At 45.5% G+C, this 22,641-nt stretch overlaps 1 protein-coding gene across 3 annotated transcripts in view; it reads left to right on the top strand.

Annotated features, from left to right (window-relative positions):
- The window catches only part of Masp1 (MBL associated serine protease 1), a 64,650-nt gene extending 43,008 nt beyond the window's left edge, over positions 1-21,642 (top strand). For 2 of the 3 annotated variants that reach the window (XM_076869041.2, XM_076869043.2), the window contains 3 exons: positions 1,092-1,229; positions 2,919-2,993; positions 7,559-10,010. In XM_076869041.2, the coding sequence (XP_076725156.1) occupies positions 1,092-1,229; positions 2,919-2,993; positions 7,559-8,442 (1,097 nt within the window). In that variant the 3' untranslated portion in view covers positions 8,443-10,010. Of the gene's footprint in view, positions 1-1,091; positions 1,230-2,918; positions 2,994-7,558; positions 10,011-13,455; positions 13,594-16,163; positions 16,278-16,795; positions 16,982-18,790; positions 18,859-21,018; positions 21,119-21,451 lie in introns of those variants that run through there. The other variant, XM_076869042.2, reaches the window with a different exon arrangement.
- The last annotated feature ends 999 nt before the right edge of the window (positions 21,643-22,641 follow it).

Here is a 22,641-nt window from a genome sequence, read left to right as displayed (position 1 = left end):
CACTGGGTGACTTTAGAATAAATAGCCAAGTCTCCTCTCCAGGCTTATGGGCAAAACAAAGAAGGTATTCTAGATGGCTACCACCAAACTCCTGCTACACCAGTCTCCTTTCCATCTGTCAAACTCTCTGATTCCTCTAGGATTCTTCAACTTTGGCATGGGTTGTTATGTCAAATATGAAGATTTCCTAAGAAATGAGCAGCATTGTTTAAAGGATCCCCTAAGAAGACGTTGATGAATTGGGTCCTTAGCCTCTGATGTGACCGTGAAGAGGTGCCCTGAATCTGAGCTGACTCATGCTGAGATCCCTCAGGGCCAGCAATTCCCCTAAGACCTGGCAGGACTGAGGAGCTCCCCAAAGACCATCTCTGAGGAACAGGCATCTTTGGTCATGTCTTATGCTGTGACTACAACCAGTCCCAATATCCAGCTACCAAAAACTGGAGAAAATTGGAGACTAAGATTTGATTCACCCGTGACCCTCTTCTGCCTTCTGTGGTGGAGCAAGCTGCCTGTAGAGAGCCAGCAGGGTGGAGCTGTGTACTCATGCAGGAACTGGGTTTTTTATTTGTTTGGGTTTGTTTCCTTTTTTTGGTATGTGTGTGTGCGCCAAGCTCTAATATGAGCAAATTAACTGATCTTAGTCAGCCTGTGGTTGGGACTGGAAGAATGGAAGATTCTTTGGTTCAGATCAGCCAGAATTTTCAAACTGAGCATGGGCTTCATGCTTGGGCAGAAGTAGCAGAAAGGATTTCACAATAGAACTAGAAGTCGGGAAAAGAGGTTATGGTAGGGAAGAGACTTGGATCTCCTTAAATCTCAGCAGAGTTGTCTCTACTCTGAAATTGACACTGGGCCAGGTGAGTTGATCATAGAGTAATGCAATGATGGAAAGACCCCACAAGCAAGGGTACTGGGAGCTGCAGAGGTTGGACCCTATACAATTCCAAGGGCATCCTTGACTTATAACTTTGCTTTCTGGAGTTGTGCTCATTGCATAACCTGCACATCTGTAGAAAAAAAAAATCCAACAGATGGTAACAAGAGGAAGAGCAAAAGATAGTTAAGAGGTCTCACTGCTTCTCTCTTAGTTGTAGACTGTGGAGCCCCAACTGAGCTGGAACATGGACTGGTCACCTTCTTCACAAGGAACAACCTCACCACATACAAATCTGAGATCAGATACTCCTGCCATCAGCCCTATTACAAGATGCTTCACAACATCACAGGTGAGCCCTCCATACTCTCCCCCTCCCACCTCACCCTCTCTGGGCCTCTGGATAGGCTGGGAGCTGAAATCACTCTGTAAGGAACAACTGCTCATAGGTATGGGGTGCTCAATAATGCAAAATTTGTCCTCTCACACATCACCTCATCTGATACTCATGCATGAACTCATATATTATTTTGTCCATTTTAAGATGCAGAGACTGAGTCTCAGGACCAATACCCTGTCCTTTTCTTTCTTTTTTTTTTCCTCTCATTTTAATCTGGCCCAGATTCTACCAATGAGCACAGATCTTTTAGGAGCATAAAGGAGTCAGATAGAACACAGCAAAGGGAAGATTTGAGAACCTAACGAAAGCCTGGAATGTCCCAAAATGAATTGCTACATGTTGCCTGAGGCTGAGTTGAGGTTTCCAGAAAATGCCCTGTGTCTCCACTTCAGCCAGTCTCTGCCTTGGTTTCTGGCTGAGTGTAACATATGACCAAACTAGAGCCATTTGGCAAGCCTACTAGGAATCTTCCTTCAAAGACCTGTTCCTATTTTATGCACAGGGTCCAGGTGGAGTGGGGAATGGGGAATGGGGAGCAGGTCCATCTGTCTCCCAAGGTATCCCAGTGTATGCCTGACCAAGACTCCAACACAGTTGGAGCTGTTCCAGTCCAGGTCTCATCCATACCACCTGCCAGGCTCCTGGCTACCCCAGAGGTCAGACAGAAGCTCACAGGACAAAGGGTGAAGGACCACCAGTGGCCAATACACTGGTCACAGTGAAGGTTTGGGAAGAATTGGGAAGAGACATATGTGGTGATATGTCCCACCTTACCCTAGAATGAGTCTTTGAAGCATCCCAACACCCTCATGCATAGTCACAGTCCTAGCAGAAAAGAGAACCTCTCAGAGATGGAAAGGCCCATCTTTGCCTCTATGGAAAATGAGCACTAAGAAAACTCTCGCTGGTCATGGTGGCACATGCCTCTAATCCCAGTGGCTCAGGAGGCTGAGACAGGAGGATCATGAGTTCAAAGCCAGCCTCAGCAAAAGTGAGACACTGAGCAACTCAGTGAGACCCTGTCTCTAAATAAAATACATAAAAAGGCTGGGGATGTGGCTCAGGGGTAGAGTACTCTCTGAATTCAATCCCCAGTACCAAGAAAAAAAGAAAAGAAAACTCTCCTAATTTCTCTAAGTCTCCAAGAACTCACTTTTCAACAAGGAACAGTGATACAGCTCACAGAGCTATTGTGAGACTCAAATGAGAAGGTAGACAGAAATGTGGCTTATTAAAGGGTTTAAGTACTGAGAAGCATGTGTGCTGCAGAGAGCTGTGTGAACCAAGGTCTCTGTGATTAATAAGAGGGAGAAAACTGCCAAGGGTTGAACAGCCCAGGGCAAGCAGCCTCAAACCAGCAGGAGTCAGACTGCACAGAGCACTGGACACCACGAAGAGTGTGGTATTTATTTTTGAGGACAGTGAGGATCCACTGGTAATTGAACTGTGGTTAGATTTCCATTTTAGAAAGATCCTGCAAGTTGCAAAGAGGATGGGCTCAGGGAAAATGATATCAGAGAGGCCATTTGAAAGAATTTTTACAATAATCCACATTAAAGAAATTAAAAATCCAAGCCTATTTTCCATGTGCTACACATCAATCATTTTCTTTCTCTTCTCCACCCTTTTTCACTCATGTAGGAATGTATACCTGCTCTGCCCAAGGGGTCTGGACAAATGAATTACTGGGAAGAAGCCTGCCCACCTGCCTTCCAGGTACCTTACCCTCCAAGTCTTCTGTCTCGAAGTCTCCCGTTCAAGGCCCTAGAGCCCCAGGTGCTCTGGCTGTTAGCAGATGCTGAAAGGGAAGATGCTTTGATTTTTTTTTTAAGAGATGTCTTCAGAAGGTTGAAGGTCAGAGAAGCCTAGTCTCACACCTTCTCAAACTAACTAGACTCTATATTCAGCCTGTTCTGTTGTGCAGGAACCCCCTGTTGCCTTTCTGTCCAATTCCACTCCCTTTCCACCAGATTTTTTCGTCCAACACAATTTGTGTATGGGCCCCTCATGTTGTGCCAGAGAAATCAAGAGAGCAGGCACCCTGTCCTCGAGCACTCACCAGGCTCCAATAAGAAACAACTGTAGGACAGAGGAAGATGTTCTTACAAAGAATAATGCACACAAGTCTTTTTGATCTCTGCCTTCCCTGTTTTATCGGCAGACCCCACTTTAAAATGGAAAGAGAAGTTGGTGGTAGCAGGAAGTGTCACTGTGCATATAGTTTGGGGGGATATTTTCTTTAGCGCTAAAAGTATGGATGATTTACATTTTAAGCAATGTGCATATTTAAATAAACTTTAGAAATCATGGCCCCAAAATGCACACAGGAGGGTTAAACAAATAACTCACAAAAATTAAATTAAATATTTACAACACAGTAATTTATACATATTTATTTTTTTAAAAAAATCAAGTATAGCACTAATTAAATGATACATCATTCCAGGTAGCATTAAAAAATTGAAAATTAATTATCCTTCTCTGATTCCATATGCACATTTGCATGAACAGCAGGAGCTATTGTGAGACTCAAATGAAAAGGTGGACAGAAATGTGGCTTATTTTATCTGTAGTATGCTGAAGCTGAGTAGCCTTTGTATTTCACTGAATTACAGCATTGGGTAAACTAAGAGTATAAGGGAAATGGCACACATTCACTCGGTGGGCTTCTAGATGTTAGGTTAGATGTTAAATGGAAAGCCCAGGAGTTCTCTTCCATTGGTTATTATGAAGTGAAGAATATATTGACATTTGAGAGTCAGTTTTCAGCCATCTCAGGTGCCATGGGATCCCAGAGAAAGAGGAATTGACTACACTTTATAGTGAGAGGTGAGCACCAGGAAGGAAGACTTCACATAAGAGGTCTTGTGCCTAAGAAAGAACCTGTGAAGAGGGAAATAAAGAAAGGTCATCTTGGTCCCATTATGCTATCCCACTCACCTCAGTTTGGCTTGGCCAAGAACATACTCAAGGACTCCAGGTGGTAAAGCTTCAGAGAAAAGGAGAATAGTGGAGATGTGGTAAACTAAAGGTTCAGTTTTCTCTTTTGCTAAAAAACTAATGTCAGCCAAAGCAAACCAGGGGTGATTTCATCCTGGGAGGCCATGTTGCAACACTCAGAAGGGAAATGCACTGGGCTAGGAGTCACAGGCCTGGGTGGTACGCCGGTGCTGCTGCTTCCTAACTATCATCCTTAGTAAGTAATCTCGCCTCTCTAGGAATGGGATTCCACACCTCAGAAGTAAAGGAGCCACACATTCTTTGAGATACACCACATTCTATGACTCGTAATGGTTATTACTCTTTATGTTTATACAAAGGATCTGGGATACGATGAGTCATGAAATTCTCTTAACACCTAGAGTTGGCCAAACTATCATGTACCATTGGATCAGGCTGGAAATTTCCAAATTCTTTCCTCTCAAAATACTGAGACATGGAACTGAGATGCAAACCAGGAGGGAAAGAAAGCCGTTTTATCTAGCACCATAACCTTTCAGGGGGCCTACTAAGCAAATATGAGCTGCCCCTTTGCTTTACAGATAAAACTCAGAAAAGTAAGGATCATAGTGGTATAATGATTTGTGCAAGGTTTCCTCCAGAGACTTAGGAGCAGAACTGGAGGATGATCCTGAAATTTTTTATGTCAACACAAGTATTTTAGTTAGCTTTTTTGCTACTCTGACTGAAAGACCCAACCAGAACAACTGTAGAGGAGGAAAAGTTTATTTGAGGTCTCACAGGTTCAGAGGTCTTAGTCCATAGAAAGCTGGCTCCATTCCTTGGGGCTTGAGGTGAGGCAGGACGTCATGGCGGAAGAGTGTGGCAGAGAGAAGCAGCTCATATGATGATCAGAAAGCAGAAAACTTCACTCACCTTAAAATATATACCTTAAAGCCATAACCCCAATGCCCCACATCCTCCAGTCACATCCCACCTGCCTCCATGTACCACTAAGTTAATTCCATCAGGGATTAATTCACTGATTAGGTTAAGGCTGTCATAACCCAATCATTTCTCCTCCAAACCTTCTTGCATGGTCTCACACATGAGCTTTTCAGGGACACCTCACATCTAAACCATAACAATCAACAATGTTGAGCTCTTTTTGAGTCAGTCATTTTTTATGCCATCCTCATGCACTCAGAGTCCTGGAATGTCACCTTTTTATTCTAAGGGTCCTTCTTCAGTGCTTTCCATCCTGTAAGCCCAAATCTGGCTTTAGCACAGCCAAAAGCTATAACATTTCAAGAATAGTCCTTTGTCTCAGAAAAATCTGGGAGGAGAAGGGCAACAGCCAGTAATGACTGCATTTCAGATGGGTACAGCGGCATGCCCTATAGTTCCAGTGACTCACAGGTTTAAGGCAGGAGTATTGCTTAAGCCCAGGAGTCTGGGGCCAGCCTGGGCAATATGGCAAGGCCCCATCTTAAAAAAAAAATCAAGAATGACCCCATTTCAATGAGCTTTTTCAAAGACTTGTTGTATCATTCAACCTCATGAAAAGACAAGGGCATATCAAGGAGGAAAAAGAAGCTGGAGTCAGGAGTAATGGGTTCTACTTCTTTCTCTACCACTAATGATTTTGAGTATATTATTGGCCTTTTCTATTTTTCCATCTGTAAATTAGCAACCCTCAGAATTTGCTCTGTTCTGACCTTCTATGACCTGGGGTTTGCCTCTTTGGAGGAAGGTACCATTCAGTGCTGGCCAGGGGCTTTGTAGTGACCATGATTTGAGCCCCAGAGGTGTGCCTTACCAGATGAGGATCTTTCAGTGCTAAGAGAATTGTTACACAGGCCAGGCATAGACCTGCCTTGAGATATCACCTTGTAGGCTGCAGCTTCCAATGGGAGGCTAACCTTGAAAGGCCTGGTCACAGAGAGTTACAAAGCCCCATCCACATCTGACCTGGGGTGAATGTCAGTGTGCTCCAGCATCAAACAAGAAGCATTTGGTGTCAGCATCCAAATAACATTAGGCTGTTGAAAATCTTCCCTCCCAAAGTCACCAAGATACAAGAAAACTCAAATGTCCCTTGGTCTCTGAAGGATTGTTGAGAATATCCAGGGCCAAGGAGTATAGTCTGGCCATTTACAACCATAAGGGAACCTTCACACACCAGACCTACCTCCCAGACAAAAGCACCCTGTCCCTGTGTGCTTGTTCTTAGCCAGTGGGAGGGCTGGTTCTGAAGACCCACTGCTCATGAGCCAGAGGCATTTGGCTGCAGGAGGCCGGTGGTGCATGTGCATGCTCGGGGTACAACTCAGTGGAATGAAGTTTGCTCAGACCTTTCTCCTTCCCTTGAAGGTACTACAGGGCTCCTGGGTGCAATGATGTGTGGTCCAGATAGGGCCCATGCATCATTGCTTGTGGATTATGCCACCTTTCCCCTACATACTATGTTCTGAGACTTAATACACAGGCATCAATGAGTCCTTTAGCCAGATGACAAAAGGTTTGAGGGTCTACAACTAGGGTCTTAATATGTAAACTGTCATAAGAATCCATTTAAGACCCTACTATCCAACTTGATAACGATGTCCTCTTGGGATAGTCTCTTAACTGTCTTCATCCATAAACTGGGGGTAGTCAGGGAAAATGAAATAAAAATCAAAGGAATTTGGAATTTGAAAATTCTTGAAGATCATCTTGACCAATTGTTTCATTTGGCAAATCAAAAACTGAAATTAAGAGAGAAAGCATTCTGATTCAAAGTCGCATGGAAATAGAAAGACCAGGTCAAGGCTCCAAGTATCTTGGTACCCAGTCCAGTAACTATTAGAGCTTGCTAGATTGTCTTTTATAATTCTTCCATTTCTCTGTGCCCATGAAGATGGAGAGAAAACTTGTAGAAGTTCTTCAAGTGCCCACAGTATGAACAACTTCTGGGATATGAAATACCTTTTTAGGGAAGAAAGGGGATAAGTGAATACTGCTAGGGATAGTCCTGGCTAAAGACGGTCCAGGCCAAAAGTAGTCATAGCCAGAGGTGGTAGTTCAAAAGAGAGATGGCCCAAGCATGAAATGATCTGGTCCAGAGAAGGTTCCAACTACTGGGTTGCCATCTCTATGGGAGATGGGCCATCCTATAGAGACCTAGATACAAACTGTCCCAGGACAGAGCTCTCCCAGGTTAACATGACTCAGGCAGGTTAGGGTGCCATGGTGGCATAATCCACAATGGGTAAGATATGAATTTTTCTTAGTGGCTCTTTTCAAATGGTTGTCCTAACCAGTCTTTGTCTCTTGTCCCCACTCCCTCCTTCTCCTTACAGTGTGTGGCCAGCCCTCCCGCTCCCTGCCAAATCTGGTCAAGCGGATCATTGGAGGCCGGAATGCTGAGCCTGGGCTCTTTCCATGGCAGGCTCTGATAGTGGTAGAGGACACCTCAAGGGTACCAAATGACAAGTGGTTCGGGAGTGGAGCACTACTCTCTGAGTCTTGGATTCTCACGGCCGCTCACGTGCTGCGTTCACAGCGCAGAGACAACACAGTGATACCGGTCTCCAAGGAGCATGTCACTGTCTACTTGGGCCTGCATGACGTTCGGGACAAATCAGGAGCTGTCAACAGCTCAGCTTCCAGAGTGGTGCTCCACCCAGACTTCAACATCCAGAACTACAATCATGACATAGCTCTGGTGCAGCTGCAGGAGCCTGTGCCCCTGGGACCCCACGTCATGCCTATCTGCTTGCCAAGGCCTGAGCCTGAAGGCCCAGTTCCCCACATGCTTGGCCTGGTGGCCGGCTGGGGCATTTCCAATCCCAATGTGACAGTGGATGAGATCATCAGCAGTGGCACGCGAACCTTGTCCGATGTCCTTCAGTATGTCAAGTTACCCGTGGTGCCGCATGCTGAGTGCAAAGCCAGCTATGAGTCCCGCTCAGGCAACTACAGCGTCACAGAGAACATGTTCTGTGCTGGCTACTATGAAGGTGGCAAGGACACATGCCTTGGAGATAGTGGCGGGGCCTTTGTCATCCTTGATGACTTGAGCCAGCACTGGGTGGCCCAAGGCCTTGTATCCTGGGGAGGCCCTGAAGAATGTGGTAGCAAGCAGGTATATGGAGTCTACACAAAGGTCTCCAACTATGTGGACTGGCTGTGGGAGCAGATGGGCTCCTCACAAGGTTTGGGAGAGCTCCAGGTGGAGCGGTGAGCTGACTTACTTCCTCAGGGTCTGTCTACCCTGCCCCAGCTCAAGTGAGACTACACCACACACCTCCAACAGCACACTCCATGTTACTTAACAGACCAAATAGAATGGAACACAGTGACCTACTGGGGCACTCATCCTCCTAAGATGGACCCCAGGACCCTGAGAGGCAGCAGTGTTGTATAAGGAAAAGGTTCTAGGCAAGAGACCAGGGTCCACGACCATGGTCAATTCCATTCCCCTCACTGGCCTTCACTCTTTCCAGCAATACAATGGGAAAGCTGGACCAGAAAACCTCTGGGCCAATCTAGCACTCCTCTCTGGCAAGCTTTATACCATGGCCTTTATTCACTCCTAATCATATATCAAACCTAGTGGGCCCACTGTTGGTATATTTGAGCTTGATTATTAGGAAATGATTCCTTTCATTGAACTTAACTCTGCATTCATATTTTGACCCAGCTCTTCACTCTGGGCCTATATCGAATCCACTCCCTCCCCTAGGAGAAAACCATTCAGGTTTGAGGGATAGAGATTATAAATCTGGGGGACCTTTCTCTCTAGTACAATAATTTGGAGCACTTTTGCTCCTAGGATTCCTCTTCAACCTTCTTCCAGTCCAAGCTTCATCCTTTATGTTCCCTATTAAAGAAATGTCAAGGACAAAGAGAAAACCTGTGACTGAGGAAGACAATAGCAGTAGGAGGGTCCCCAAGCCCCTTGAATTCCTACTTTCAGCTCAGAACATCACTTAGGCCCACATGCCACTCCTGAATGGCTGACATCCCAAGCTGTCAATATGTACCACTCCAGACAAGTGCGAAGCAACCTTTCATCCCTGAAATGAGTCATCTGAAAAGACTACCTGAGCCCTGAGAGCAAATGTGGAGAGAGACTTGGCTGTTACTTGGGGAAAAAAGAAGGTGCACACTGTATCCCACTGTGCTTCTGGACAGGAAAATGGAAGAAAGAGTGAACTCAGGACTCTAGGGGTCACCCACGTCCTGCTCTATAGCCATGGGACCTAGCTCAGCAGAGAGTCTACCCAGCAGGATATTCAGAGAGATGCAGTCCTGTGCTTTCTGGGAACCAGAGATCAAGGGAAGCAGAGACTCATTGGTGACAGCGAAAAGAGGGGAGAGCCATGAATGCTGGTTTCTAGCCCTGCCTCTGTCTCCAACTGGCACTGGATATATAACCTTTGACAAATCATTTTCCTGTTGAGCCTCAGTTTCCCTATCTGTAAGGGAAGTCATAAGAGCCTCTTAAGGCCTTTCCATCTCTTGCATTCAGCACTTCTCTGATTGCCAGCAGCCTGTCTCTGGCTGTCACAGGCTGATTGTGCCCCCTCAGAGCTCTTTTCCCTGGGAATCTTCATCAGACAAATGCAGCCAGAGAACAATTGGGAAATGTTCACTTTTCCAGTCAGTTCATAAAAACACACTCCTATACCTATGAATGTGCATGTAGAGAATGCTATATTTTGTATATTTAATATCACATGCTTTGCTACTCTGTAAGGGGCCTCTGTACTCTGTCTCAGCTGTCAGGGGTCCAAAGTGGAAATAAACCCTCTGTGGATAACCAATAGCCTTAGTTTGGGAGTTTTGTTATTGTTGTTAAAGTGTGACCATTTGTTTTGATTTTTTAAATTGGCCTCCTCATTAAACCAAAATTTCCCCTGTTACAGGAAAAAAAAAAAAAACACTTATGGCATCTGGGCATCATCCAAGAAGAGGTGTCAAAGAGAGGACTTTGTATTGATATGTTCCCTTCTCAGAGGCTGCATGCTCCTCCATTTAAGTGCCTGTCATTTGAGTCCTTGGCTTCAAAGAGCTCACACTAGTGCGGGAGACAAAGTTGTGTTTATCTAAGTATTAAACAGGCAAAAGGAGTTGGACATCATAAGAGAAATTGCTATTTAAATATCATGGGAACTTAATTAAAGGAAAATGTGATTTAATATAGCTAGAGGGGATCAGAATGGCTTTGCAGAGACTTCAAAGATGTACTTGGAGATGGGCAGGAAGAGGCAGAGTGGGCAAAGTTATCAATACAAGAAAGTGAGCCACATTTGGAGTGGAAGCAGTGTGCATTGAAGGAGTTGAAAGAATCTAAAAGCTGTACTCTGCACTCTGTCCTGTGACAAGGTATTTTCTAAGTTTGAAGTCTATCAATCAGAATCATGGGGTAGGGGTGCTTGTTAGGAATGTAGATTGCTGGGTCTCACCCACTGAAAATTGAGAATTTGGCAGGTCTGAGAGCAGGAGGTGTGATGTGGAAAGTGGAGGGAAAGGGACTGAACTAGGGAGAGTGGCTGGGAAACTCCTGAGACTATCCTGGCAAGAGATGGGGAGAACCCACCAAACCAAGGAGCTGTGACAGTGCAAACATGAGGTCAGAAGTTTAAATCCATTTAGGTTGTAATCCCAGTAAAGGTTGACCTTATGCATCTCTTGAGATTGTGCAAGCTTTAGGGTGCAGGGGTTGATGTGAGTCAACCTGACAGTGAGGGCTCTCCAGGGGACTCACACACATCTTGCCTTTGTTTGGGATTTGTATCATGCTTTTATTTTTGTGTCATGCTTTTTACACTATTGAGAACTGAAAGAATCCTAAATTAGACTTCATGCTTCGTATGTTGCTGGTTTCAAGGACTATCATATCCGGTGTTCTACTACATTTCAGATTCTTGTTTTCTTCTAGATGTTTGGAATTTATGTTGTGACATACCAAGATGCTGAGGTTCTATGGAGAATATTGGGACATGGATGGGGACGAGGCATTAGGCTGCTTCTCCTAGTGATTCAACACAATTTAGGGACTGACTCGATATGGGGGTAGAAGAAAAGGGAGGCAACAGAAATGTGGTTGTTGCAGACATTCACAGAGGTCTGGCTAACAAGAGGAGAAAGTTCATTAAAGCTGGTGAACAGGACTTAGCATCTTTAACTTTGAAGAGTTTAAGTAGGCAGTAAAGAATAGTGAGTTCCAGAGAAAGAGGGCAGATTTAAAGACACTGAGATGAAATTCATTAGCATGTAGGTAGAATATGGCAGAGGGGTGGATTTTCATCTATTGGAAATGTGCAGAAAACAAAAAGGAGCCTAAGGGCTCAACAAGGCAAATACCAGCATAGAGATCATGAAGAGATGCCCCAAGAAAGAAATAGAGCAAAAGAAAGGACCAAAAAAAGTAGGGAGGGAGAAAGGAGAAAAGAAAAAAGAAAGGCGGGGGGGAGCAAAACAAGAAGAAAAGTATTCAGAAGCCAGGAACAGGAAACCGTCAAGAAGGGTGAAGAACTCAAGGGTATGCATTACAGCTGAGGGTCCAGGAGAAGGCCCTGGGGTGGATGTTCCCCAGCACAGGCCCAAGTCTCAATGGCCATCTCAGGGAGGACAGAGAACAGGACCCCCAGGTGCATTACGTCTTACTCTCATTGTCCCTCCACCCGGGGTGTCTCCCTCCTCCATTCCTCCAGCCTCTTCACTGGCTCTGAGAAGAGCTTCTATGTACAGTAAAAATTATGCACTCAGTCCTCCAGGTTTTGATTCCCTATAGCCTACACGTTTTTGTGTGTTTGTTTGCTTTTGTTTTTGTTTTTATTCTTACCACAATCCCTACCTCTGCAAATGAAAAATCTCTTTCTAGACATTGGTTTAGGCTTTGCTCTTTCAAAAGCCAAAGCCTATTCATTCTTCCCCTAATGTGATGGGTATCCCAGCTTCAGTGGTTGGGGAATCACAGGACAAGGAGAACTAATGCCTAGAAGGAAGAATACATCAGACAAAATTTAAGTGTAGTACGTGGCACTTTCTTCTTCTAAATCCAACTCCAAAGGAGAGGGAAGACTGAGCATCCACCCCCCTGTGCAGAAGCTTGACTGTGGAAGGGAAAAGAAGAGGCTGTGGCACGAGAGAGAAGCAGGAAAATGGAAGTTGGTTTTTAGGATGAAAATGCTTGACCATGTTTTAGAGGCAGAGGAGAAGCAGAGATGGAAAATACAGGAGCTGGGCCAGGTCCCTGAGAGTTAAGTGAGGAGATCCAGAGCACAGGATTGGTTATGACGAGAAGAAAAGTTGACAGGAGGAGGATATGAGGAGGAGGACAACCGAGGAGCTCCCACCCAATGGACTCCTGAGCATCCGGTAGGAATGGGGACAGGACTTCCATTGAGGCAGCTGAACCTAGGCACAGAGAATGACACTGGGAGATGCTGGAGATTCAGTCAAGGTTGCAGCATATTGATCTGTGATTTTTGTCAGGCTGTGATGTACATGGATGTTTGGGAATTCACGTCAGTGGAAGACAGGGGATGGAGCAGGCATCTCCAGGGCTTCTCTGAGAATAGGCCTCTGCAGATAGAGCATGAAGTTCCTTTATTAGTCAGAACTTTCATTTCTAAATGACAGAAATGCAATATAAACAGCATAAGAAGAAAAAGAAAGAGAGAGTGTATAGATTCCCATAATGAAGAGATTCTGCCAAACGGTCTCAATATGGTTAGTTCAAAGGGCTCAAAAAATCGGAAGACAATCTCTCTCTTCTCCCCTAGTCTTCCAGTTCTGCTGTCCTCCAGGTGAATAGCATTACTCAGCGAACTCTTCAGGAGAGTATCACCAGCAGGCGTGGGCTTATGGCCAACAGCCAAGCAACCCCTGTAGAAAATGACTTTCTCTTTTTCTAGTATGTTTAGCAAAATTTTCAAGCTAGGCTTTCATTGGCTTGGCCAAGGTCACATCCCATCTCTAAGCAATTGCTGTGATCAAGGGATCCAGGGTTTTGATTAGTCACAATTCTCTTCCCTGAAACCAGAGGTGAAGTTAGTCCAACTTAGGCTACATAGACCAAAAAATGGACCCTGAAGAAAACTCATGGTACTATTCTCAGAAGGGGCAACAGATGTTGGTTCATCAAAACTAACAGGTGTTCCTAAAAGAGCGATAAACTGGTAACCCTGGAAATGGGCAAGATGGAGCCCAGAGTATGATCTGTCCCTTCCTCCCTTGGCTGCAGTGTGTGGTCTGCCCAAGTTCTCCCAGACGCTGATGGCCAGGATCTTCAATGGACGCCCAGCCCAGAAGGGCACCGCTCCCTGGATTGCCATGCTGTCTCACCCAAATGGGCAGCCCTTCTGTGGGGGCACCCTTGTAGGTAAGGAGGAGGTGGAAGGGGTGAAGGACTCAGGACTGGTGGCAGGGTGAGGGCTACCTGATCCTGTTCCTGAAGGCAGACCGAGGTCTCTTTGTTCAGAATCGCTGTCTGTAGCAGTATACTGTGGTAGAAGGAACTCTTAACTGGAACCAGGAGACATGTGTTCCAATTCTTTCAGATGTCAAACATCTTCTAAATCCTCATCAGTCTCTGGCCCCAAGAAGGACCACATCAGGGAATCAGACTATCAAACATGAATTACAATACAAGGCAATCACCTTGGATCAAAGGCAGGCTGTGACAGGTTTTGTATGATTAGGAAGAACCAGGAAGCTTACCCTCAGAAAGTCAGGGAAGGTAGATTTGCAAAGGCCTTGAATGCCACATTTAGAGATTTACATCAGATCCTGTGCACTATGCAGATTTATAAGCATGTTCTGGCAAGTTCTGTCTAGGGGAAATCTAGACCAAAAGGAGGGAATCTGAAAGCTAGTAATTCAGTGTGGTAACTATTTGCAATTGTGGGGAGAGAAGTCATAAGCCTCAAAGTAAGAAGTAAGGGCACTAGGGATGGAAATGAGGGGGGCCAACTAAAAAGCATTGGAAGAGAAGATTGTCAGCTTTGTAAAGGGTTGAATGTGGGTGGGAGTGGGGGCAAGGTGGAGAAGGAACAGCTGGTGGCTCTCCCTGCTGCATTTTTGCCTGGATGTAGATGATTTCAAATTCATTCATGTTCTTACCTCCAGGAATGGGTGAATTGGCAAATGAGATATATGAAGTCCTCACTCTAATTCCCATGAGAGCAAAGATGAACGATCCCACTCAGTGGAGCCTCAATGGGGCAGGAAGAGTGAGCAAAGGTGTCAAAGAAAGGAAGAAATAAAGCCAGCTGTGGCTGAGGCCACCCAGTGGGGAGCAGGGCTGGGGGGAAGACCAAGAAAGATGAGGAAAGGGAGATAAACAGAGGGAGCCGGTCAGCAGCTGAAAGGACCAAGAGATAGAAAGAGACCAATAAGAGAGACCAGGAAATAAGAGAAAGGAGACTGAGGGGTGAAAAGAGAAATTAAAAGACACGATACAACAAGAAGACAGACTGGTAAGATGTGTGATACCTGAGGAAGAGGAGAAATCATGGAAGAAGTAAGGGAGGGTGGACCCCCATGTGCAGAGACGGAGGAGAGGAGAGTTGGTGAGGAAGAGTGACAGGTGAGCTGAAGCCAGGCCAGGTGGCTTGTCAGGCAAGTGGAAAAGATGGATGATGTGCCCACTGTGGTAAGACTTAAATTCATTGTTTTAAACCTTGAGTTTTTAAATCAACAACGTTCCTGCCTTATTCCCTACAACTTGTGTATGAGAGTTGTTTGAAGTTCACTCCTCTACCCTCACCCAAACCGAGAGCTCCCTCACACCTCACCCTCGCAGAGCTCTCACAAACCAGAATCTCTTTCCTCTGTGCTTCGGTCTTATGGAGAGAATTAGAGGTAGGAGAGGGCAGGGGAGCCCAGAGGGAGCTAAGGGATGGAGGAGGTGGTAAAGTGCAATCTTGATGCCCTACAGGAAGTCTTGGCAGAGGAATTGACAGAGCTGGAGGGTGAGGCCATGCAGACGGGCCAGTGCACGGTGCTGGGCTTGTCTAAATAGCCCAGAACCCCCCTCTGAGGCAGGCTCCCCTAAAATTGGTATTTTAGCCAACCTTACCTACCTGCAAAGTCAGCCCAACAGCTCCTGACCATGGATGGGGTCAAGATCAAAAGAGGCGAAAGAGGGTAGCCTTGTGATGGTCTATGTAGAGCCAGGGGCCAGAGCACACAGCTACTTCTGAGAGGGCCAGAGGAGTCTGGGATCTGCTCCAGAAAAGCACCTCTCCCTTGACTTTGAACCCTAACCTAATATCCCTGCCTCTTTCCCTCTAAGACTCAGAGCCTTTCTTTTTTCTTGGCTCATCCAGGGTATACCTCAGAGTTCAGCTACTTATGTACTTGTCATCTGTCCCACCTAAAGGATAGCCTGGCCTATATTAAACAAAGTTGAGGAATATATCTGCCCAGGAGAAGAAGATAGCCAAGACATAAGAAATATACTTGGCTGCTAGCTACTGATCATTCTACTCAAACTGTAATAAGCCCATGAATTATTTGGGGATCATGCTAAAGTGTAGGCTTTGATTTGGTTTTCATTTCAAAGGAGTTTCCAGGTGAGGCTGATGCTGCTGGTCCAAGGACCACACTTTGAGAAGTAAGGCCAGAGAGGTAGCCAGTGAGCACAAGTTGTTGTGGGCCCACCTTCGGCTGTTTTTCATCCCTATCATAGGTTTCAGGGAATCCTGAAACTTTCTTTAAAACATTCAGTCCTGGTGTGATTTGAGACAGGCCGTTGAAATCAAGTTTTACACCTCATCTTCCAATTAGTATCAAGTAAGTGTCTGAGACTGAGAGATGCAACAAAGAGGGGTTTGGCCTTTGTAAGGTCTGAAGGGGTGCCCTGGAACAGTCTCAAGTCCCTTAACTCAAGACACTGGGAGGCAGGACAGGGTGGTGAAGAACGTGGTGTTTGTGTGTTCTGTTCTCTAGGCTCCAACTGGATTGTGACCGCTGCTCACTGCCTCCACCAATACCTCGATTCAGACGACTTGACCCTGGACGACTCATACTTGCTTAGCCCTTCTGACTTTATGATCATTATGGGTGAGTCAGGTGCAAATGAGAAGTGGTTCTTGGAACAGGGTTCTGCTCCTGCCATTTTTCAAGGCTTTCCTGTATAAGATCAATAGCTGATTCAATTCAGGTATACACTCTGCCAGGATTGAATGACACATTGTCACGAATATCTAGCTCCTGCCCACAAGGAGCTACCATATAACAGAGGAACAAGATACAACTGCAGGGCCATCTGACCCAAGGTAGGAAGCAGCTCATTTGGTAGTAGAGAGACAGGTGAAGGGCCACAGGAGTTCATAAGGGAAAGATTTCTAACTGAAGTGTCTGAGAGGCTTCATGGAGGAGGCAACGTGTGACCGAGGCACTGAGAGGTGAGGATATTGGACTGTGGCAAGAGGCATAAGAAAAGTTTACTAAGGCAATGGGTGGGTGAAGGGCAAGGAAAAGGTTAAGTCTGGAAGCAGGTGCTGGATGGCACCAGATGTGACAAGGTGGGACCTTATCCTCCATTATCCTCGTGCCTCGCGTGTCTTCCTCTTGCCCAGGCAAGCACTGGAGGCTCCGGTCTGATGAAAACGAACAGCATCTCGGTGTCAAACATTTCATCCTCCATCCGCTGTATCAACCCCACACATTTGAGAACGATGTGGCTCTGGTGGAGCTGCTGGAAAGCCCAATACTGAATGACTTCGTGATGCCCATATGTCTGCCTGAGGAGCCCCCGCAGGAAGGTACCTTCCCCAAACCCCGATCCCACCTCCTCAGCGCAGCTGGGATCTGAGCAGGGAGTTCTCCAGTCTTGGGGAGGCTCTGATGTCGATTGAGTCAGCCACTGGTGGCTACAGAATCCTCTGGATGCCTGCCCTAAAACTGCAAAGTCAGAACTAGTTTGGAGGTAGTGGTAGGCACATAGCGAACGGGCAGGCCCACTGATCCAGACAGGAAAACAAAATCCACACTAGTGATGGCTATAGAGAGAATTTATGATAGGGTATTAGAATAAATAAGTAAAAGGGGAAAAGCTGACTATCAACAGGAAGAAACCTCTACCTCTAGGTCTTGGGGAACAAAGGAAGAGGCTGGAATTATAGGACCTAGAGGCTTGAAAAGGGGCCCTTTGGAGCTAGAACTTAGACTTCCACAGAAGAGGCTGATGTGTTAAGGAAAATAGTTGAAACCAATTCCCACCAGTAGAGTGAGAAACCATTAAGGAAATCCTCCAATCTCCCTGAAAATGCCTCCTATGTTCAGGACACCAGCCGGACAAGCAGAACTGCTATTTCAGAGTCTCACTCCTAGCACCACAAAGCAGAGCATAGACAGGTAAGGCGGAAGCCAAGGCACAACAGCTTATTAGCCAGCACAGAGTCAAATCCCATTGCTTGCATTCCCAGTTAGGTGATCAAAGGAAAGTACTTGGTCTCATTAAACTCCGTCCACTTACTTCTAAACTGGAGGCAATACCCCTTGGGGTGATTGTGATATTTAAATAGATAATAATATAAATGAGATAATATAAATCCAACATAGAATAAGAGACCAGCTCATGTGGGTTGACTTCCTTTTCATTCTAAATTCAGTGGTACCATATCATAATTCACTCCTTTTCACTCCTTTAGCTCAAAGCTGCTAAACATTTTGCTAAGATAGAATCTGAGAAGTACTTATGGGAAGTGAGCTGACAGAAAAGGCACAGTGTCAGCTGACTTTAACTCTTTGGGTGCTGTGTACTTACCACGTGCCAGCTGGTTTGTATCCCTTCACTTACTACTCGTGAAAGCCTTGCACGCTGGTATTATAGCCCCATGTTACAGATGAGAAAACGGAGGCTCGGCAAAGTAAAGTAATTCATCCAATATATAGTCTATAAAAAGCAGATCTGAAGCTAGTGTCCAAGTTTTCTGACTTTAAGCCCAGTGCTATTTTCAGTATCCAGGCTCTTTTCTCAAGTAAGATTACAGTTGTTCTGTTAGCGTTCAATCCATTTCCACATTGTCCCCAGATTTGCCAACTTCATAGCTTCTAGAATGTCAGAGCTAGAAAATATTTACAGAATGCCAAGTCCAGCTTCATCATTTTATGGATAAGGGGGCTGAGGCATAGAAGGAGAGAAATCTCGGATAAGTCTTCCTAAAGGTAGCATAGCATATTGTTGGCTAGGCTGGGCTTTTTATTTATTCACAATAATTTGTTGAGCACCTACTATGTGTCAACATCCTTAGAGGCCAGGGGATATAATAGTGAACAAAGTAGATGAGATTACTGCTCTCACAGAGCCTATGTCCCAGGCTTGTTGGGGGTAGAAGAAAATAGACAAATAAATCAGGTGACATATCATAGAAACAAATGTCCCCTGTTCTGTCACAGATCACCTCCAACTCAGCAGCCTTTCCCATCTTCCTCTCCATCTTGCTGCCTTTCTCTGAAGTAGCAAACTCAGCCCTTCCTCTACAGGCAGAGGGTGACCGAACTACAAGATGCAGCATTCTGAACACCCCACAGACAGCCCCTGTGTCCTGACACTGTCTCCTCTCCTCCAGGAACCAGGGTCATCGTCAGCGGCTGGGGGAAGCAGTTCTTGCAGAGGTTCCCAGACACCCTGATGGAGGTGAAGTTCAATCTATATCCTACAAACAATGACACCTTGGCCCTTGCTGGCCTTCATGCTTCACATTGCTTTCTCAGGATTTGGAGGCTTGGGCAGGCTGGTGAAAGAGAGGCCAGAAACCCAGTCTCCCCTCCAAAGTTCAGTGGGACTTTGCAGCCCAGAAACCTTGACTTGTTTATTCTGCCGATGGTGGACTCTAGCCTCCAAACGCTGTTCAATGTCCGTGGTAGCTTATTAAAGCCCCAGATTATGGAAATTCTCCAAGAAAACAATAGGTTTGGACACCACAAAGGTTCATGATTCATTTTACACCACGAGGACTACATAGCCAAGAACGGGACAGGCTCTTGTGAACCCCAGTCCTTGCAAACATAGATTTCACCATTGCATTTAGAAGGTCACATTTCTGTCATTTTAGAAGAGAACACCAAACTAGACATAAAGAGCCAAGCCCTGGCTCCTCATCTTGGCTTCTACTCATTTATTGGATTATCTGAAAAAGTCATTTTGCCTCTTTAGGCCATAGCATACCATCTCCAACTGCCAAGTTCAAGGGCAACACTAGATGACCTCTATGAAATGCCTGGCTCTAACATAACTAATTCTGTGACACAGCTAGCTTTGAAATCCTTCAATATGCATTATTTTAACACACTTTGAAATTGCACATCTGAAACATCCCTTCATTCATGAACTCCCAGGTGTTTATTTAGTGTCTCCTCTATAGTAGCTGTTAGATATGCTGGGGTGGAGGGTGGGTAAAAGGACAGATCTGGTTCCCAGCCTCCTTGGGCTTATAGTCAAGTAGGTGCATCAGAAAGTACTTATGGGTGTGATAAAGGTGACGATGGAGAAGTTCAGGGCACTCTGGAATGTGGGGGAATCCAATCTTATCTTGGGGGTTGAGGAAGACTTCCCCAGGACATGACACTTAGGTGATATACTGAATGATCAGAAGAGATTAATTGGGTACTCAACAGTTTAGTGCGGACATGTCTCACAATGTGGCTGCCTCTTCCCACTTATCTAGGCAAGGCCCTAGCCCAAAAAGAATCTGAATGGCTTCTGTTTCCCTCTTAACAAGGGCCAACAGAAAGTGTATGTTGGAGCATCTGGTCCATTCAATTCTTGGCCAGGTTGAATGAGATTCATGTTTCCCCTTTTTATTTCAAATAGTTACTCCAGCATTTATCCCATGCTGAATCCAGAATGATGATGATCACAATATCTTGCTTTTATGTATCCATTTACACCTCAATTTTTTTTATTTATTTTATTTTATTTTTTTCATCTTTCATACATTTGATTCAAGTGAGTTATGAACATCCATTTTTACCCCAAATACAAATTGCAGAATCACATCAGTTACACATTCACAATGTTTACATAATGCCATATTAGTGACTGTTGTATTCTGCTGCCTTTCCTATCCCCTACTATCCCCCCTCCCCTCCCCTCCCATCTTCCCTCTCTACCTTATCTGTTGTTGTTCAGTTCTCTCCCTTCCCCCCTTTCCCCTCACAACCTCTTATATTACACCTCAATTTTTTTAAAATATTGATTATTTACTATTTTCCCAGTTATGTAACATAGAAATGGACAACATACAGACTCAGTGTCCAGAGGCACATCCTGTAGTGAGGGAGAGAAACACAAGTGAATGTTTGCTGTAAAGCAAGCCAGGATGACCCCTAAAGTACTAATAGTTACAGCTTTTATACTTTTCAAAGCTCTTGTTCATTCGTTTCCTCTGCAAATAACTCCACATGATTAGTATGTCAAACACGATGGCTCCCACATTTTGGATGAGGAAATAGCCTTGGAAGTCTGAAAACCAGTGATTAAGCCATAAGCCTCATCCCACAGTAAGAGAAAGGGAAAGAAACAGACCATGGTTCTTGTATATAATGTCATATTTGAACTAATGCATATGCTAGGCAAATAGTAGTATCTCCATTTTCTAGATATAAGAACTGAGTCCCAGGGAGGCCAAGTTACTTGTCCAAGGTCACATATACCAACTGAGATGGGACCAGAACATGAGCCCTGGGTTCTCCATTCAATTGTTTTCTTCACTGGCATAAATCTAAGGTGGATCTAGACGCTCCAGGGGTGTCAGAATGGCAAGGAGTGGGAACCAACAATAGCCTTGTGTTCCAGATTGAAATCCCCATTGTTAACCACCATACCTGCCAGGAGAACTATGCTCAGCGGAAGAAGATCATAACCAAGGACATGCTCTGTGCTGGGGAAAAGGAAGGTAGGTTATGCTGACGTACAACATGGGCACCAGCGCCCAGCAGTGAAGGGCCAGAGCCCTCCCAACCTGTGGGGAGTGTTTCCATTGCATCCGAGAGAAACATGCTAAGGATTTCCATCACTCCTTTCTTGAACCAGCACTTTCTAAAATCATTTTGAGCTCTGAGGCCTGAGGGAAACGACTCAGAGCTCAGGTTTGGGTCACACGGTCTGCTGCTCCCTCTAGTGCCAAATTCTCTAAACTGCAAGTCAGACTTGGAGAGAAGGATGCTTCCTCTGGATTTGGGCTGGGAAGGGGCACCCTAATTTTAATCTGCATCTCCTTCACATCTAGGGGGGAAGGATGCCTGTGCGGGAGACTCTGGAGGCCCCATGGTGACTCTGGATATGAAGAAAGGCCAATGGTACCTGGTGGGCACGGTGTCCTGGGGTGAGGGCTGTGGAAAGAAGGATCTCTATGGAGTGTATTCCGACATCTACCACAACAAGGGCTGGATCCAGAGGGTCACCGGGGTGAGAAATTGAGTTCAACTTTCAGTCAGCACTGCCTTCTGTGGTCAGTCAGCAGCTGAAGATAATTGTCTCATGCTCGCAGTCCCTTCTCCCTGGCCCCTCAGCCCCTTCTCCCCTTGATTCAGCCCACCTGTCAAAGAGCAAGTGCGGGAACATGCTGTCTCCTTCCCCCTCTCTTTAAGAGGCAAAGTAGCAGAGTGGGCAGAACTCAAGGCCAAATCCAGGTGCCCGTCACTTACAAGCATCAGGATGCCGGACAGCTGATTTGGCCTCTGACTCTGTTTCTTCATCCATAACATTGCAAGTGACACACCTTACCTACCTCATAAAAGTCTGATGATCAAATTAATTAACATATACATAGTTCTTAACCAGTGCATAGCCTAAACTAAGTGTCCCATAGATGTGACTTAGATCAACTATAGGCAAATGAAGTCCCCTTGCAAAACCCCTGGGTTTTGCTGGGTCTCAGGCCTGATTAGTGACATACCTGTTCTCCCCCATTGACTATCTCCTCCATTTGCCCTCTATGTGCTTCTTTGCCACATACAACTCTCCCAACCCCAACTCTCCCCCATTAAGAGGTAAAACAGACAAGGGTCTTAGTCCTGCGGCATGTCCCACAGCAAGGTGGTTATGCCCTTGAGCTAGGTCCCAAGTTGTGACAGTGACAGAGAAGCAACTGCTAGAAGAGAGACTGGGAAGTCAGATATCTGATGCTAGAATCAGTTTTGTCCCTCTCCCAGCTCATCCTGTGATCCTATGCAAGTCCTTTCCCCTCATCTCAAAGGGCCCTTCCAGCTTTGACAATCCAGGATTCAATGAAGTCCTATTTTTCCCTGATGAGATGAGTTAAAGCCAAAGTAACCCAAAGGCCAAAATTTCATTAACTTCAAAGAGTTTAGACGGAGACAAAATGCTGCTGCTCCTGCAATCTCCGCCACTGCCCACCACACCCTGTTTCCCAATGACATAAGCCAGGCAAAGTGCAGCCAAAAGATCTTTCCATAT

The sequence above is a fragment of the Callospermophilus lateralis genome, chromosome 10 (genome assembly GCF_048772815.1).
Source record: "Callospermophilus lateralis isolate mCalLat2 chromosome 10, mCalLat2.hap1, whole genome shotgun sequence".
In the NCBI taxonomy this organism is placed as follows: Eukaryota; Metazoa; Chordata; class Mammalia; order Rodentia; family Sciuridae; genus Callospermophilus; species Callospermophilus lateralis.
The sequence above is the reverse complement of the archived record's forward strand: the minus strand, read 5'-3'. Positions and strand labels throughout refer to the sequence as shown.